The sequence below is a fragment of the Furipterus horrens genome, unplaced genomic scaffold (assembly GCF_987537825.1).
Source record: "Furipterus horrens unplaced genomic scaffold, mFurHor1.1.pri manual_scaffold_5, whole genome shotgun sequence".
In the NCBI taxonomy this organism is placed as follows: domain Eukaryota; kingdom Metazoa; phylum Chordata; class Mammalia; order Chiroptera; family Furipteridae; genus Furipterus; species Furipterus horrens.
In genome coordinates this window covers 1,465,850-1,483,201 of record NW_028327175.1, presented here as the reverse complement: position 1 = coordinate 1,483,201, position 17,352 = coordinate 1,465,850, and the positions used below count along the sequence as shown (strand labels likewise).

Genomic DNA, 17,352 nt, shown 5'->3' with positions numbered 1-17,352 from the left:
GTTCTGGCCATGTATGTTAGTGATAACCTGCAGTCAGCAAAGAGAAAGGAAAGTATTCTCGTCTCAGGGAAACTTACTTTAAAGGAGCTGTGAGTCTCCCTTCCTTGTAAAGTATATATAGAAAAAAAGAGTAAAAACAATATACCTGAGATTGAAATACAGTGTGGATTTGGGTTTGAGTGAGGAAGTACAGAAATCAGATTAATACTGAAAAAGGATATTCATGAGTTTTATCTCCTATCTTAGGAATTTTAGAGGCTGCTGTCATTGGAACAAGCGTAGGTTACAAGTCAACTTAATACTGGAAATAAAAAGAACTAACCTTGGACTCCCCCTCCGGGCAGTCAGGGCCACCCGCATGGCCGGCAGCAGGACTGGCCAAGGCTGAGGACCCGAGGGTGGGAGCGTGGGGTCGGGGGCGTCCGCCTTTGCCGTTGCCTCTTCTGCAAACAGCGTGGTCTGACGGTCGTGAGCTACTTCCTAAGCTCCACTTCTGGTTACCCTTCCGTAACCCCAGAGGGAATATCCCAGGGGTAGCGGGGGCAGAGCATGCTCCCAAGCATCTCCCCGGTATTGGAAGCCCTTTTACGGCTCCGGGCCGGCCCGTTACCCACGCTGGGAACGGAAACCTCGCCGCCGTCCGCCGCCGCGTCCCGTCTCCCCGGCCCCACTGCTGTTCCGTCGTCGCTCTGACGGCTCGGTTGCAAAGCCTGCTGGGAGCGTCGCCCTGGGCCCTCCGGTTGCTGCTGCGCACCTGAGCCTTCTCGGTTGCACTGTCCCTGCAAGTGCTTTTATTCTGAAGCCGGTAGACGAAGACCGAATATCCAAAGTGTCACGCACTTCCTAGCGGGGGAGGCGGGCGTGGGAGTGCCGGACGGCACCCGGGCTGCAGTGTGCGGGGCTGGCGGTGGCGGGCGCGTCCCCTGCCCTCGCAGGCCGGGCGTGGGCTGCACTTGACCCCCGCCTGCTGCTGGGACGGGGGGTTGTGCTTCCCGCTGCCGTCGATGCTGCTGGGGCCGCTCAGGAGCCCTGGTGTGGCAGTCACCACCTTGCACGCGCCAGGACTGAAGTGCGGACTGTGGTAATGGGTCTTCATTTCATAAGCGACAGTGGCCCCTTTGTGTGTGCAGTAGAACACACTGAGAAGGCTGGCGTACACGAGGCGTTCTTCATTTCGATACTGAATGCACAGGAGATTTTTCAGTGAGCCGTAAGAATGAAGCTTCCAGAGTTTCACTGTTCTTTTACCGAGAAGAAAGCAGACTAAACTTGAATCTTTCCGTTCAGTCTCCGTAGTATGTAATGCTGCAGTTAACAGAACAGCTGTGGCGTTACACACGGGACCGCCTGCGCCGGAGTTTGCTCTTACGCAGTTGGGATGATACATGTGTCATCCATTTCATGAGAATTAAATGAGGTGATTTCTGTAAATGCCCAGGGGGTACGTACTTGTTTTAATCGTGGGTGATAGTGCCGTAGATCCGTGGTCCATTTAAACCTGCGCCTGTCCCGAAGCATGCTCGGTGCTGGGGTGGCAGCCCGCCGTGCCGTGCCGTCCCGCACGGGCCTGGCCTGTCGCACGTCCCTGGAATGAAGGCATCTGTGGGACAGAGGAGGAAGTGGGTTGCAAACTGTCGGGAAGGTTGACGGGTGTATCTCACGGGCTGTGTCCTCAGATATGAGGCTCTCCTGCACTGAACGCGGCGTCTTCTCTGAGGCTCCTCTGCTCTTCGGTTGGGAGCGAGGGCCTGCCTTAGCCCTTAGAGGGCCACGGTAATTCGAAATATGGATCAGCATGAGAGAGTTATATCAATATATAGCCTGAGGTACAAAAAGAGGAACAAAACATAAAATAAGAATTATTCCACTGTTATTTACATTTACAGCCATCGAAAAAAGAGGCTCTGGGAGCGATGCTGGCACTTTGGGGAAAATTTGTCCGCGTCACTCACAGCGACGTTGGCACTCAGAGGGTTAATCTGGAGAAAAAGCAGCAGCACTGAGGCTTCGGGAGTGGCACCGAGTTCTGGGTTCGAAACACAGTGACCTCTTAAAGTGCCGCTCAGACTGTGGGCGCGTTGGCGCAGGGGGTTTGGAGAGGACGGGGGAACAGTCCCGAAGCCCCCAAGCAGGTCCTCCCGTCTCTCCACCCCCTCCAGGCCATGCTCAGTGTCGGCTCCACTGCTTCCCGCCGCCGGTCTTACCTTGTGACTGTCGGACCCCTGGCAGGACTCGCATTTCTGTCTAGTTTTCCTTCCTCAACTTCTTACTGACCTCAGTCAAATATTTGTATCACTTTTTAATTGTTTCGTCCTCTGGTAAAGTTTATGACCGTGACATGTGTCAAGAATAGCCTCTGGTCTTAGTGAGCAGAGCACAGCTCCTGTAGGGAGTCAGGCAGTGTGCGCTCCGGCGTGCCGAGGCCCGGCAGTGTGCGGGAGCGGCCCTTGAGGAGGCTGAAGAAGGTTCGGGAAGGAACGACTGTACAGTCCTAATACCTGCCCCCGAGTGTGGACAGCGGAGTCCTCTCCACTTCTGTGTCAGCTCATCGGACTGTGGCTCTGCGGGACGTGGGCGCTCTTGGTGTCCTGATTCCGAGGACAAGAACCTGAAGCGTACGGCTTAGCTAGAGGAGTAGCCCCGCGGGATGGAACCGAGGGTCCAGGAGTCCGTGCGTCCGTGATTGTCGACTTTCAGCAAGCGCTGTGTGGACGGCAGGGTGGCCACGTGCCGAAGAGCAAAGCTGGGCCCTGACCGCACACCATGTGCAGAGATTGCCCGAAACGATGGCGGTCCTCAGTGTAGGAGCTGAAGCCTTAGGGACGCACGTGTACAAGTCTTCATAGCCGTGGGGTCGGCAGTTGCTTCCCAGAGGACACACCAAACAGACAAGCCACGGAAGAAAACCCATGGGATTTCATCAAAATGAAAAACTTACACATACTTCAGTAGACGGCAGCAGTAAAGTGAAAGGACAGCCCACAGACTGGGAGGAAATATTTGCAAAGCACATATCTGATAAGGATCTAATATCCAGAATATATAAAGAGTTCTTTCAACTCAACAAGAAAAGGACCGTCTAAGCTTTAAGTGGGCGAAGGATTTGAATAGACATTTCTCCAGAGAAGACCACCAGTCTGCTCAGCATCATTGGTTGTTAGGGACGTGCCCCTTACGGCCACACGGACGCCCGCGCACAGTCGTTAGGGCGTGGTGATGCGGTCCCAGGCTTCCTCGGCCGCTGTAATGGCAGAACTTCGTCGGACCCAGCAGTCTCACTGCGGGGGGCACAACCCAGAGAGTGGAAATGGGTTCGGACAGAAAGCACCGTTCACAGCAGCTGAAGGGGGAAATACTCGAGGTGCCCCTGAGCGGGTAAAAGGACCCGCAATGGCGCGCCGTGGGGTGCCGCGTTACTCAGCCATAAGCGGGGGCGAGGGGCTGGAACACGCCGCAACATGGACAAGGCTGCGTGTTGCTGATTCCACATGTATGAACTGTGTCGTCGGTGAGTCCGTGCAGACAGAAGGGCTGCCAGGGGCTCGGGGCAGAGGGAGGAGGAGTGTGTGCTCCATGGTGGGCACTGCCTTTGGGAGCGGGCGGGGCGCTCCAGAACTAGCGGCGGTGGGGGCTGCACACCGACGCTGTCGTTGGTGGTGACTCGTACGGTAGGTGCCCTGACTCCAGGGCCAGCAGCACTGTTCCCAGAGGGCGGAGTGCCCATCGGCAGGAGTGGGCGTGGGCTCGTGGGTGGCTCCGTTCACCGAGGGGCGGGGTTTGGGCGGGGCTGGTGTCCTGGCTACTGAGTCCCCAGCTTGAGACCCAGTCCCAGCCACGGGGGAAGCCTGGTGGCGTTAGCCAGCTGCGTCCTTGCGGAGAGCTGTGGAAGGGGAGAGCTGCTGCTGTGCGGCAGGGCAGCCTCGTGCTGAACGGTGCAGGCCTGCAGTGCCCGGGGTCCCGCCTCGCTCCCCGGGGGAGGATCGGCTCGTCAGGTAGGACCACCGCCGGGCCAGATGCTGTTGCGGACTCGCAGTCACTGACGTGGGGGACCAGAGGGAAACTGGGCAATGGGACGCTGGCCACAGGGGCGGAGCAACAGCGCGTCTGGGGCGCCCGGAGCTCTTCCTCCACGCCTCTCCCCGCACACGGGCTACGCTGCCTGCCATGTGTCATTTACATAAGGCGCATGATTTTTTATATCATACGTGTCTTGTTTACAGAGGTAAAGAACTCAGAAGAACAGTATAATAAGATAGTGATTCCAAACGAAGAGAGCGTGGTCATCTACTACAAGATCAGGCAGCAGCTCGCCAAACTGGGCAAAGAGATCGAAGAGTACATCCACAGGCCCAAGTACTGCCTGCCGTTCCTGCAGCCCGGCCGCCTGGTGCAGGTGCGCGAGCTCGCCCACGGGTGGCCTGCTGAAGTAGCTCTTGCTTTTCTCTTACGTTGGTAAAATGCTTTTTGCTGCAACAGTTGATCTATAGTAATTATATGGTTTTATTGGTTTCATGTGGCTCTGATTAAGAGGAGTCATTAATCAGATGCTCATTTTGGGGGGATACACATTGAAGTAGTCAGTTTTGGAATTAACACGTAAGATACTTCTGGTTATAAAATCTAAAAGTAAAGGCAGTTTTATTTACGAGGCAGTTTTGAGTCTGGCATGAAGTGACTAGCCAGATGTCCTCTGAGCAGATGCACCGTGTTGTCAGTGTGACGTTGGTTTGCCAGCTGAGAGTTTCCTGTTACTGCTGTTGAAGAGATCTGTGAGATTCGGCCGTGATTTTTCCCTGTGCAGTTAACATCTTTTCTTATAACAGTGGTCTTTCAACAAATACTTTGTCAGGAAGACTCTTAAGTTTTATTAGCCTATAGAAGGAAATCTAAAATTGCCTTTTGGACACAGATGTTCTTGTTTACCTGCTTCTCTTTCTTTTCAGGTGAAGAATGAAGGAGATGATTTTGGCTGGGGAGTAGTGGTGAATTTCTCAAAAAAGTCAAATGTTAAGGTAAACCATTGTTCTTAAAGTACAATTGTATATAAAGCGTTAGTGAAATGTTTTTTTCAGACTCCTGAAACTGCTCAAAGTAGAAAAAGTATTGCCGTAAGAGAAGATGGGATAAATTCTGCCGCAAGGAATTAACTTTTTGAACAATCTTAAATTTTGTGCTTACAATGGTATAGCTTGTTTTCCTAACAAATACAACAAATTTTAATTTCCTGACAGTTTATATTTTTTCTCTAAATTCCCCAATCCTTTAGATAATATTCCTTTTAAGATTGAATATTAGGAAAACCAACTTTTGACACTGGAAACTGGAATTTTGATTTGGGTATATTATATATTAGAGAGTTAAATTAGGAGAGCTGCTCAGTTTTACTCCCTACGTGAAGGCAGAAATAAAGGTGGTCTTGGTCATTATTTACATAAGTCGTTTGAGAAGAGAACTTGCGTGTGACACTAAGAATGACTGTTAATTGTTAGGAGAGGGACTGACTTGACGTTAAATCAGCCATCCGGCCTGTGACCTGCTTGTTTGCCTGTTACCGCAGACGGGTGACCTCAAGGAGACAGTGTCTCCTGTCGTCACAGCGAATGGTTGGCCTGCACACCTGTGCTGGCCCGAGGCCGCCACGCCGCACCATGCTCCCGTGCCCTGACCGCGCGTGTGGCCGTTGGGAACAGCTGTGGGCTGGAGAGCTCGTCCTGAAACTAGAAGACAGACGGGGAGGTGCTTCCGCTGCTCACTGTGGGATATGGCGTGTCTGTGGGTTGGTGGTGGGCGTTTGGAGGAATGACCGTGACTGTCCCACTGAAGAGCGTCTAAGGATGTTTTGTTTATGACCATTTTCATTATCAAACTGATGAGTAATTGTTAATTTACGGGTTTTTTTAAGGATTGTCAGTCACAGCGGAGCTCTTGTGACCCCGATTTGGCAGGCGCTTGCAGGGCGCGGACGCAGAGCCGCTGGGTCCCATGGGTGGCCGGGAGGGAAGGGACTTCTAAGGCAGCAGGTGGGCCCCGCTGGGAGCACGGAGCGGGGAAAGTTATGTCTGGGAGGAAAGAGAGCTTGAAGTTCTAAGTGGGACCTGGAAGAAGGAGCAGGGTGTTGCTGCTGCCACCTCACGGTGGCGGAGCAGTGGGCGCAGCAGGCCTGGGCCCGGTCCGGTGGCCGGAAGGGGCAGCGGCGGCGCTGACTGCGGACGGGGCTGAAGGACAGACGTGAACACTGGTGTGGGGGCGCGGGCGTTCTCAGTCTGTTCGGGCCTTTGAGCGGAGACTGGTGTGACCAGACGCTGCTTGCAGGACCCTGGCAGGATGCCAGGCCGTTCAGGAGGGTCTTCCCCTCCTGGGTGAGCACACGGGAGGCTGCGGGTGGACCAGGGGAGTTCAGATGGGGCACAGGGACCAGAGGACAGTCCTGGGGACGTGGGAGGCTGTGAGTGTCACTGTACTTGGAACTGTTTTCCTGTTGTTAAGCAGTCGGCCGTGTATTGCAGGAATAGATGTTAGGTAAGGATTTGTTGTCATTTCTGGACAGCTTTCATTTGTGAACAGGAACTGTGTGGGGGAAGGACCAAGCAGTCACTTCTCCTCCGTGTGTCCCCTCAGTCAGAATAGCTTTTATCTGTTTTATGCAAAGGAGGTAAGTCAGGTATTGAGTCACAAGGCAGAAAGGAGGCCGTGGCCAGGTAAGCTGAGTTGTTGGTGTCGTCCCAGGGAGTTCTTCACTGAAGAAGGCAAGGGTTTTGTCGGGTGGGAGGGACTGCGCTCTGACATCGTTATGGTGCGGGAGACGTGACTGGTCCACGGGGCCTCCCTGGGGGATCGGATCTCGTCGGAGGGCATTTCTCCCCTGAGGCAGCCCTGCGTGTGGAGGCGGCCGCGTGCAGGCGGGGCGCTCCTGCCTTCAGCGTCTCGAGGTCTCGCTCGGTGGTCTGAAGGCGCAGAGTTAGCCTCTGACACTGAGCATTTCCGGTTGGGAAGCCTGGTATGACATTAGGTGCAGCTACAGACCGTCACCAGAAACGGAAAACGGGACTTTATGTCGCAGCGGTTGCGCGGTCGGAACCCCGGGGAGCGCGTAGAAGGCCGAAGGGAGAGCCTTCGTTTCAGGACCTCGGCCCCGACGCACCGCGCGCCGGCCGTGGTCTGGGCGCCCGGGACCCCGTCCGGGGACAGTGACTCCTGCCTCCTCGCTTGTTCCTCTAGCCCAACTCCGGGGAGCTGGACCCCCTGTACGTCGTGGAGGTGCTCCTGCGCTGTAGCAGGGAGAGCCTGCGGAACGCGGCGACCGAGGCCGCGAGGCCCGCCCGGCCCGACGAGAAGGGCGAGATGCAGGTGTGTGCGTCCCGGCCACCGCGCGTCGCGGGGGCCAGGAACGAGCCGTGATCTCGGCTTTCTGCATGTGGTTACAACGAGCCCCGCGTGCGTGTGCTGCACCACGTGTTTGCCTGTTGTTTAGAGGGCTGAGTTCTGCTGACGCAGTAGAAACATGGTCTCTGAGGGGAAAGCTTCCGCGGCGGTGGTTTTCTGCTCGCTACGCCTGTCGCATGTTAGAAGTGCCCCCCAGGGGTTTCAGCCTCGTCGAGGGGGTGGGGGAGGGGGACGGCGAGCACACGCAGTTGTGACGTTGTGGCTTCTCGGCAGGTGGTTCCGGTGCTGGTGCACCTCCTGTCTGCCATCAGCAGCGTCAGGCTGTACATCCCCCGAGACCTGCGGCCGCTGGACAACAGGCAGAGTGTGCTCAAGTCGATCCAGGCAGGCGCGGGGTGTGGGCGGGCGCGGGGTGTGGGCGAGGGGCGGGGGGCGGGCGGGCGCGGGCCCTGTCTCCAGGCCTCCGAGTCCCGTTCCACATGCCGCCGGGAGCACCAGTTCTTTCTAATACAAGAGGTGGCGACTGGGGCCTCGGTGGACGGTCCCCTCTCGTCTTCCAACGGGGTCACCGAGGGCGCTGCCGGCAGAAACGGGGTCCCTCGCACAAGACGCTCTGTAGGCGAAAAAGTCACGCGTCAGGCTGTGCGCCCGGACCCGTGACCATCTTTCAGTACAGCTAGTAAATGGCTGGAACAGTTCTGTTTTCACACACACAGAGGACGTGACTAACTTTGTTAGTTCCTTAGTGAACGAGCCTGTGAGTCACACGCACTGTGCACCGGAGGCTCCGCACTCGACTCCCAGGGGACACATGAAGGAACGGGCTGCTCCCGGGGGCGTGGCTCAGCCGCCGTCCTCGCAGTAAACGGTTCTCTTGGATCGTAAAATGTTTTCTGTCCGCACTCTCAGTTTATTGTAATTCGTGGCCGGCCAAAGCCTGTCCGACCTGTGCAGCCTGCCCCAGGCCCCCGAGGCCCCGGGGGACCCGCTGCTGGGCGCTGTCCTCTTCGGGCGCACGTGCTCGCTGCTCTTAGCCCCGTAAGAAAACTAGCGGCAGGCACCCATCTTCAGGCCCAGCCGTGCCCTCCCTGGGAAGCAGAAAATTGAAAACAGTGTGTGCCCCCAAGGGGTGTTCAGTCAGGACCATGTGAGGATGAACAGCCCGCGTGGCAGGTGAGCAGAGCTGCGGGCCCGCGTGTCCCAGGTCCTTCGTGAGTGCGGCGCAGCCTGCGTCAGCTCCCGGACGCGCGTTGGCAGGAAGTCCGGGCTGTGTTTGTGGCACAGCCTTTCTGCTTTACATCCGTGCACAGAAAAAACAAAACACTGGTTCAGTGCGGTCGTAACGTAAGTCTGTCTGTAAACGGAAAATTAATTTCAAACATTTTGCTTTAGGAAGTACAGAAACGTTTTCCTGATGGGGTCCCCTTATTGGACCCTATTGACGACATGGGCATCCAGGACCAGGGGCTGAAGAAGGTCATCCAGAAGGTGGAGGCTTTTGAGCACCGAATGTACTCCCACCCGCTCCACAATGACCCCGGCCTGGAGGCCGTGTACGCGCTCTGTGAGAGGAAGGCGCAGGTACGCACGGCTCAGGCCGCGGCGGAGGGGGCGCTCCTCGGGGTCTCCCCTGCCGGTTGCCTCAGCCAGGACAGGAGACCGTCTTAAGCAAACCATCGTCTCTTAGCCCCAAGATGAAGACCGTTTTACTCTGGCTTGGCACTTGGTGGGTTCCTTCTAGCCTTTTTAGTGAAACACCCACCTGGCACAGCATTTGCCCTTTGGAAGCCGCCATCGGTGGTCTTGAGTGCGTCACAGCTCTGCGGCCCCACCGCTGCGATAGGCAGGCTTCTGGTGCGCCGGGGAGACCGCCGAGAGGGGCCCTCCCCGGGCAGCGTGGGGAGCAGGGGGCTGAGTGGTGGGACCCCGTGGACGGCGCTGCTTCTGGAACGAGCTGGCGGCGGGGACCCTGTAAACCGGCCCCCGCCCGTGCCTCCCGGCTGCCTCCACACCCTCGCCGGCAAGCAGGAGCCCTGTTTTGCACCTCAGCTTTTTGAATTTTCAACCAGGACCACATATCTCCCTGCTCTGCCTTACATTTTTCAAGTGGGCATTTGATGGTTTCCGTATGTTTACGGTTGTCCCTGATCCTGTATGTAATAAGTGCAGGGACGTGTTCCTCTGGAGCGTGGGGTCCTGGGACGGTGTCTTAGGAAACCCCCCACGCCCTTCTTCCGCCACGAAAGCTTCGGCAGAGAAGCGCGGGGTGCGGGGTCCTCACAGCGTTCCTGCTTCGCCGCACGGGTAAACGCCGTCTCGCTTTGTTCCCTCCTTGACCTTCCTTCACGCTTGGCCACGCCTCAGATCGCGCAGGACATCAAATCCGCCAAGCGGGAGCTGAAGAAGGCGCGCACGGTCCTGCAGATGGACGAGCTCAAGTGCCGCAAGCGGGTTCTGCGGCGGCTGGGCTTCGCCACGTCCTCCGACGTCATCGAGATGAAGGGGCGAGTGGCGTGTGAGATCAGCAGGTGAGGCCGGTGTGAACGGGGCTGCTCCTCTGGAAAGGGGCGCTGTCTTCCCGTCAGGCGGGTTGTGCCTTGCCTTTCGCAGGAAAGGCAGGGGTTCACCTTGAGACTGAGAAATTAGGAAGGAAAATGTTTTCAGTCTCGTGGATTCCATTCATTGAGACCAGCATCACTGGGGTCTAGATCTGTTTCCTTTTTCTTTATTTGCATGCATGTGGGACTTTTACTTAATTGTAATCTTACTTTGGACACAGTTTTGTATCCTTTTTAAAATTATGACTTTCCACCTTGAAACTTAGCCTAATATCCATTATTCTTTCACACATATGGGGGATTTTATTCGCGTCTGGGGCTGCAGTGGGGCGTTCCAGCACAGCGCCTCACGGCTTAGGGTCGGGTAGCTGCTGGCTGCTGACCTTCTGCCACATGACAGGTGCCCTTAAAGCCAAAGGGCCCAAAGCCCCAGGCCCTGTGGTCTCTGGTGGTTTCTGTGGATTGGAAGCGCGGGAACAGCCCCGGCTGGTTCTGGCTTTGTGGTCCGTCAGCCTGAAGCTACGTGTTTTTTCTCGTGAGTCCACGGAGATGCTTCTCATGCCGTTTGTCACGCACTTCCCGTGGCCTAACAGACGAGGCCAGAGGGTCAGGCCTCGGCATGGTCTCAGGCACTGCTGTTGTTCTTACTGCTCACCTGGCTCAGGTGTCCACAGGAACCAGGTGGCACTGTGGCGAGGAGGACGAATCCCGGCCACCAGAACGGGCAGTGAGTGGCCCGTCCGATTTCTTGTTATCGCAGAATAACGTGACATCAGATTTGCCAGTTTAGGGACGTCAGTGATCCAGAATTGTAGGTGGAATCGCTTGAGTCTGAAATTTCACGTCGTAAATCAGTCATTTTTTAGTTACTCTGTGAGCCAAAGACAACATTTCTTCAAATTAGATTTGCCCCATGGCTTCTGGCTTTCCTTCCACCTCTGATGACGTTCAGCTCTCCTTGGTAATTCAGGAAAGCTGAGCGCCATGAAGTTAATCATGCCCCGGGAGTCCCTCTAGACTGTCACGTGGCCCACTGACGCGTCTGCCAGAATTCACGTACTGGAACGGTCTCTGGTGCCGCGTAGCCCAGACACTCGTGTCTGCGAGGCAGCGGCGGCTGGGCTTTGTTGTGGAGGAATGGTGTCGGTTTTATTCTGGGAGAGAATATTTCAGTACATCTCCTTGCCCACAATCCTCTTCTCCCCGTTCCCTGTTTTGCTGACTGTGCCCCGGCCACGAAAGGGAAAGGCTGGGAAGTCGTACAGCCCCCCCCCCCTTTTCCATCTCCCCGAGCAGCGTCCTCTGCCTCCCGCACCCCAGTGACGTGATCCCGCCTCACTCCGGCCTCAAGGACCCTCTGCAGTGACCCCCCTGCTGGATGCCTCCTGGCTGCAGTCTGCAGCCCGCCCTGCCCTTCGCACCGCGCTCCGCTGTTCCTCCCAAAGCACGGCCCGCCCTTGTGCCACCCTTGGTAACAGTCTCTTGGGTGAGACTCTGAAACCGAGGGGCTCCTGCCCTTCTCCCCCACCGGCCTGTTGCCGTGTCCCCCACTGCCACCTGCCCATCTCCCACCGCACGCCCTGCTGTTCTGAGGGTTCCCAGGACCTGCTGAAACGGCCTCTGAATGTCTCTGATCTGACTGTAGGCCCCTCAGCGTTGTTACTGTAACTGCCTGTGTGGACGGTTAGCTTTCTGTCCTGCGGTTGTTCCCTTCCTTGCCTGCCGCTGAGCGGGACTGTTCTCCGAAGGTCACCCTGCCCTGCCTGTTCTTCACGCTCAGGCCGCCTTCAGGGGCCCAGACTTTCTGTAAACTTTGTTCGTGAATAGTTACAACTGTCTGTAAAGGCTGCTAGTTCGTGACTTTATTCTTTTCTAGAAGTTTTCCAAAAAAACAAAAGGTGTTTTAAAAGGAGAGTAACATTCTTTTAACTCCTGAATGAGTCATTAGACCCTTGACTCTAACCTCAGTGCATAATGTAACGTAAGGGCACAGTGTAAGGCGCCTTCTGAACCTTATTCTAGAACTCCGGGACGCCCTCCCTTTGTCGGGTTAGCTTTTGTTGGCACAGTTGCGAATTCAGAATTTTTTATTTTCCACCCATGACGACAGAAAATATCCAAGAGAAGAGTTTAAATCATGAGCAGATCAGAGCGCAGCACAGACTGGAAGCGCCCAGCTAGACAGCGTGAGGTGGGAATCAGCCCCGGCCCGGGCGTGCCCTGCGGCTCCGGGAGCGCCGCGTGAGCAGCTGCGTTCTCAGGGGGAAGGCAGATTCCGAGTCTTATTCTGCCCTCCTGTTGAGCGGGAAGGGCTTCGTTACATCACCTTTTTTATAAGGATTTGGACCATTTCAGTTGCTTGTCACTTGGGATCTACGCGCTCAGTTTTGCTTCAGGGGTCAGATACTGAAGACAGCTGTAAATACGGGGAAACGGGGAGAAACGGTCGTGGGGAAAGTACTGGATTTACTCTAGTCCTTGTCATTTGAATCTGAGCGGGAAAATGTACAGCTCGGAGCAGAGAAGTTGACCTTCCTTTCTGCAGTGCAGTTATGATGTCGAAGTTTAAAAAATACCATTTTAGTGAAACCAAAGAGGACCCAAACATGATAACGATAAGCTAGAGCCTAGGAACTGGGTTCAAGTCTGGAGTCGGTGCGCGCAGGGCAGGAGTGGCGAGCAGTGCTGCTGGGCCGGCTGGGGGGGCGGGGGGGGGGCGCCCTCGCTGCCCGGCTCCGGCCCAGACCTCCAGGGGCCGCGCTGTGCTGAGTGTGGAGGCCGCCCCGTACCCGCTGGGCGCGCGGTCGCTTGGCACGCGGGGCCGCGCAGTCTCCGCTGGATGCGCGCCAGGCACGCGGGGCCATGCAGGGACCATGCAGGGAGGCATGTGCTGCTCCGAGTCTAACAAAGTGGTTTCTCCTTGTCCCTTTGGGGTAAATCACTTGTGAAATAACGTTCAAAACAGTTAAAGAGGCCCTTGACCCAGATAACGGTAAGTGCAGAAGGATGGCCAGTTTTCCCGGGGGGCTGCAAGCTAACGACGGCCCTCGTGGCCACGAGTGCATGTGGCCTGGTGTTTGCTCCAACGGGGCCTGTCTGAGACGTGTTCAGTGTCAGCTCTGTGTTGGTCACAGGAAGGCCTGCCTTCCTTAGGTAAATAGACCTTCGTCGCTCCTCGCTAGTGACGCCTCGGGTCCAATAACACGTGTTGCTAAGAGCCCCCCTTTAAGGACGAGCGCGCGCGTGTTTCTGTACACTGACGTCTGGAATCGGTTCTCTCCCATGGCGGCGCAGCGCGGACGAGCTGCTTCTGACCGAGATGATGTTCAACGGCCTCTTCAACGACCTGTCGGCCGAGCAGGCGGCAGCCCTGCTGAGCTGCTTCGTGTTCCAGGAGAACGTGAGTCCCCGGCCCGGCGTGGCTGCCTCACCGGTTCCCGTGCCCGCCGATCTAACCGTAACGCTGTTAGGCAGAGTTTTTGTTAGGAACACACACACTTCCGTGCTGCGGGTGACTCGAACGAGGGGTCGGCGCCGCTCCCGCGCAGGTGCTGTAGGGGAGGCGCGGGTCGTGGGTACGCGGCGTCGGGGAGGCGCGGGAGGCGGCGCTTCGTTTCGGGGCCGTCCTCGGTCCTCGGCTGCGAGGTCTGAAGCTGCTCTGTGGCCGATGCCTTGTTGGGGGGTCAGGCCAAGTGAACAGAGCTGGGGAGATGCTGGGGAGGGGAAAGGGCAGGGCCCTCCTCTCGCGCTGCACGGCGCAGACGTGGGCTGGTCGCCCCGAGCTTTCCGTGGGCGCTGCGCCGCGGCCTCTGTTCCGGAAGGGCCCCGGGAGGGCGAGGGCACTCGGAGCACTGGCCACCTGCGCCCCGTTCCGGAAGCCGCGCCTCGGGCCTCTGCAAGGTCACACGCCGCCTCCCGTTTCCCCTTCGGAAGCTCGTGCTCCGTGGTGGCACGGACGGGAGGAGGCGGGCGCCTTCCAGACGCGGCCCTGAGCTGCTGGGTGCGTCCTGGGAAGGCCTTCACCGCACACTGTGCGGACCGAGTCTGACGCTTGGGAGAGAGTGCGGAACAGATTGCTGCTGCTCCAGGCTGCGTGGTCTGCTTCCTGTTCCCTCACTCACCGGTCAGCTCGGACCCGCTCCTCCTGTCATCGGGTCCTTCACTCCCTGCACCCTGATCACAGCTGGGGTCGCAGCTCCGGCGGCAGGGAGCCGTGCCCGCCCGCCCCTGCCCCTGCCTTTTGTAGGGACAAAGACAGATGAACAGAGGAAGATGTGTACCCTGTAGTCTGTGTTCTTCCTAAACTGGGCCCCCCATTTTTTATGTCACTGGAAGTACTTTAAAGCTAAACATACAGCCTTGTGACGACCACGGCCTTTTCTCTGTGCAGTGACAGCTGAGTCTGTTCTGGCTCTTCTGCTTTGCCGTCCCTCTGTTCTTTATCCCGGGTTTTTAGTTTCTGCACATTTAGAGTCGCCTAGAAGCCAAAGCTGTTTCAAAATTAAACTATGATAAACCAGTGTATAATAATTTTGATGTAATTGAATTACTATGTGTGTTTACAATATTCACTTTCCCTCAGTTCCTTTTATGGTCACAGAAAACACTGCACACACGTAACGTTTTCCTCTGAACCAGAATGGACCACTGTAGTTCAGGATGAGAGCGGGTACTTCTGCTTTCATGAGCTGGGTTGTTTAGAAAATCAGTGCGACTGCCTCGGGCCTCACAATCCGATGCTAATGGGTAGCCTAGAAGCCTTGGTCTGGTTTGGTGGTTAAAGCGGGTGTGTGTGTAGCATTTTCACGTGGGTTTTATGTCTCCTCTCCCTTCTCTTAGTCCAGTGAGATGCCCAAACTCACAGAGCAGTTAGCGGGACCGCTCCGTCAGATGCAGGTGAGATCCTTGAAAACTACATACTTTATGACTAGCATATTGTGAGCTAAACATCGTTGACAGTGTAATTATGGTATTTATGGTTCAACAGAGACAGCTTAGTTCAGAATCAAAGGTATCACCTGATGTCAGTCACAGCCTCGAATGCCTCCTGTAGCCTGTTACAGCGTCACCTGTGACTTGTAGTGTAGTAATTAATCGTACTGATTAAGTGTGTGGCGTCGCTGTGCGTGCAGGTGGGCCGTGCCCTCCGCGCAGGGCTACGTCGTTTTTCTCGGGACGAGGACAGCATCCCGATGGACCAGGGTTTGGTTAGCTTTGTTGTTTTGTTTACTTTTCCATTCTAGTTTACAACAAAGCGCTGAAGTCTTTTTATCCTGAGAAATTATTTGTCTCTGGGCCCTTATAGTGATGGGTCTGTGTCTACTACTATTTCCTTAGGATGGGCTGACTTTTGTCCCCCTTTCCCATGTTACACAGAGAGGTAGGGAGAGGTGAGCCACGAAGGCCTTGCAGGGGGGCTGAGGAGGGACCCCCAGAAAAGAACCCCTCGGTGGGACACGGAGCCTCTCCTAATGTTACCAAGCAACTTAAACTTGCAGACCCACGGGGATCTCTCCAGGTGCAAGTGTTTGTGACCTTCGAGTTCACTGAGGAGAAAAGAAGGAATCTAAAGTTCTCGTCATGGGAAAAGAAAACTTTTATTTACATTTTTGAAGCTCTGCGGGAAAGCATCGTTTTCCGATAGGATTTGAGTTCCTCTAAGTCTTTGTGCTCCTGTTTTTGTTTTCTTAATGAAACAGCCAGAGCTTGGTGAGGTGCTGCTCTCGAATAATTTTAATGAGTTTCTGGTTTTTGTTGAAAAGGTGTAATTGGGGGAAAGCATGGTCTTGACAGGTTTTTCTTAGTTAATTACTTTAGAGTAATGGGGAAGCTTTCTCACAGCAGTGGGAAAGGCCCGTGGCCTCTTAGACGCAGGGTATCCGAACTGTAGACGTACTACCTGGGAAAGAAAAAGGGACCCCGTGGGACAGTGGCTTTGGAAATAACAGAAGCGGGTGTGGGGGCACATAAGTAAGAAATTTTGAGTTTATTTTTTATCTTCAAAGGAATGTGCTAAACGAATTGCAAAAGTTTCAGCAGAGGCCAAACTGGAAATTGATGAGGAAACTTACCTCGGCTCGTTCAAGCCTCACTTAATGGATGTCGTGCACACCTGGGCAGCGGGGGCGACCTTTGCCCACATCTGCAAAATGACAGATGTCTTTGAAGGTAAGGCTCAACTTTGCAAATGCACTTCCTTTTGATGTAGGATGCACACGTACTTGGAGTGGCATTGTTTTAACTGGACATGAATAATATAGTCTTTTTAGTTTTTGGTAATAAAATGGAGTCTTCTGCCTATGTAGACCAAAATATTCTCCCCAGATCCTTTGTATCATTTAATAAGCATAGCCTGCTCGTTTTAAATTCCTTAAGGCTGTTCTAATCGATTATGACCCTTCGCCATCACAGTTGAAACAGGTGATCCTGGTAAGTCGTCCTTGTGTGGCTGTTTTTACTTTTGGGGCTGTTCTCTTGGGGATGACGTAGTGGCTGGTGATTCAACCCATGGAAATAGAGCAGAACTGAAAACATTGTTTGTCATTGCGTCTCCGAGAAGCCGGGCGCGGCGTCAGAAGGCCGTAGCGCTTCGTGAGGAAGAGCGGCCTGGGCTGGTTTGGTGTGAGGAGGTCGCGGGGCAGCAGCCCTGGGAGCCTCGGAAACCTGTGCAGTCGATTCCGGGCGTCGTTCTTCGTGCTTCGGCAGAGAGGCTGCCACGGTCTGCGAGATAAACCCTCCCCTGCGGCGAGGCAGGCCGTGCAGCTCGGCCGCCCGAGCGCCCTTCCCGGTGCGCCCCACTCCCGGGGGCCGTTTCTGCACCACAGTTTGCTTGAGAAATCTCAGTGTGAAATGAGGTCTGAGGTCAGCACAGCCTCTGTGTTTCCTGGTCTGGCTACCGTTATATCGACTAAGCGTTTTCTAAAATTGGGGTAGACTGTCTATTAACTCTCTAAGATAAAACGTGTAATGAGCAGAGATGCAGCTGGCAGCCTTGTGTGCCTCTGGGCTGGATCTCCGCCCCGTTCACCAGGTCACGGTCCGCTCTTCCATCTCAGGGGCCGCCCTCCTCTCGTAACTGGGCGCAGCTCCAGCAGCGGGGGGCGCACTGGGGCTCTGTCACGGGCTGGGCTCAAACCACACTAGTTTCCGGTTAGAGGCTTAGCTTCTTCATAGGCGGGAGCCTCAGGGGCACTTGTGTTTCTCAGACATGAACTGGGGCTGGTTAATGTAATGACTCAACACCACGTGTCTGGGGGATGTCTGTATACTGGGATGCATTTGAGGCATTTTGAAGACTTCACATGAATAATAATTTCTTTTGTTACTACTCTGAACAGTTGATAGAATGTAGTATTTTCTCCTTTCCATCCAACTAAATTAAGAGTAGTGACTTCAAATATTTGCATGGGCT

General features: G+C 55.3%; 1 protein-coding gene across 1 annotated transcript in view; it reads left to right on the top strand.

Moving 5' to 3' along the window:
* MTREX (Mtr4 exosome RNA helicase) overlaps positions 1–17,352 on the top strand; it is a 46,559-nt gene that overhangs the window by 26,803 nt on the left and 2,404 nt on the right. Inside the window, exons 17-25 of the mRNA XM_090276111.1 lie at positions 4,221–4,393; positions 4,944–5,012; positions 7,219–7,347; positions 7,657–7,767; positions 8,776–8,964; positions 9,748–9,911; positions 13,236–13,341; positions 14,781–14,837; positions 15,947–16,109. Coding sequence (XP_090132237.1) covers positions 4,221–4,393; positions 4,944–5,012; positions 7,219–7,347; positions 7,657–7,767; positions 8,776–8,964; positions 9,748–9,911; positions 13,236–13,341; positions 14,781–14,837; positions 15,947–16,109 — 1,161 coding nt within the window. The remainder of the gene's footprint in view (positions 1–4,220; positions 4,394–4,943; positions 5,013–7,218; positions 7,348–7,656; positions 7,768–8,775; positions 8,965–9,747; positions 9,912–13,235; positions 13,342–14,780; positions 14,838–15,946; positions 16,110–17,352) is intronic.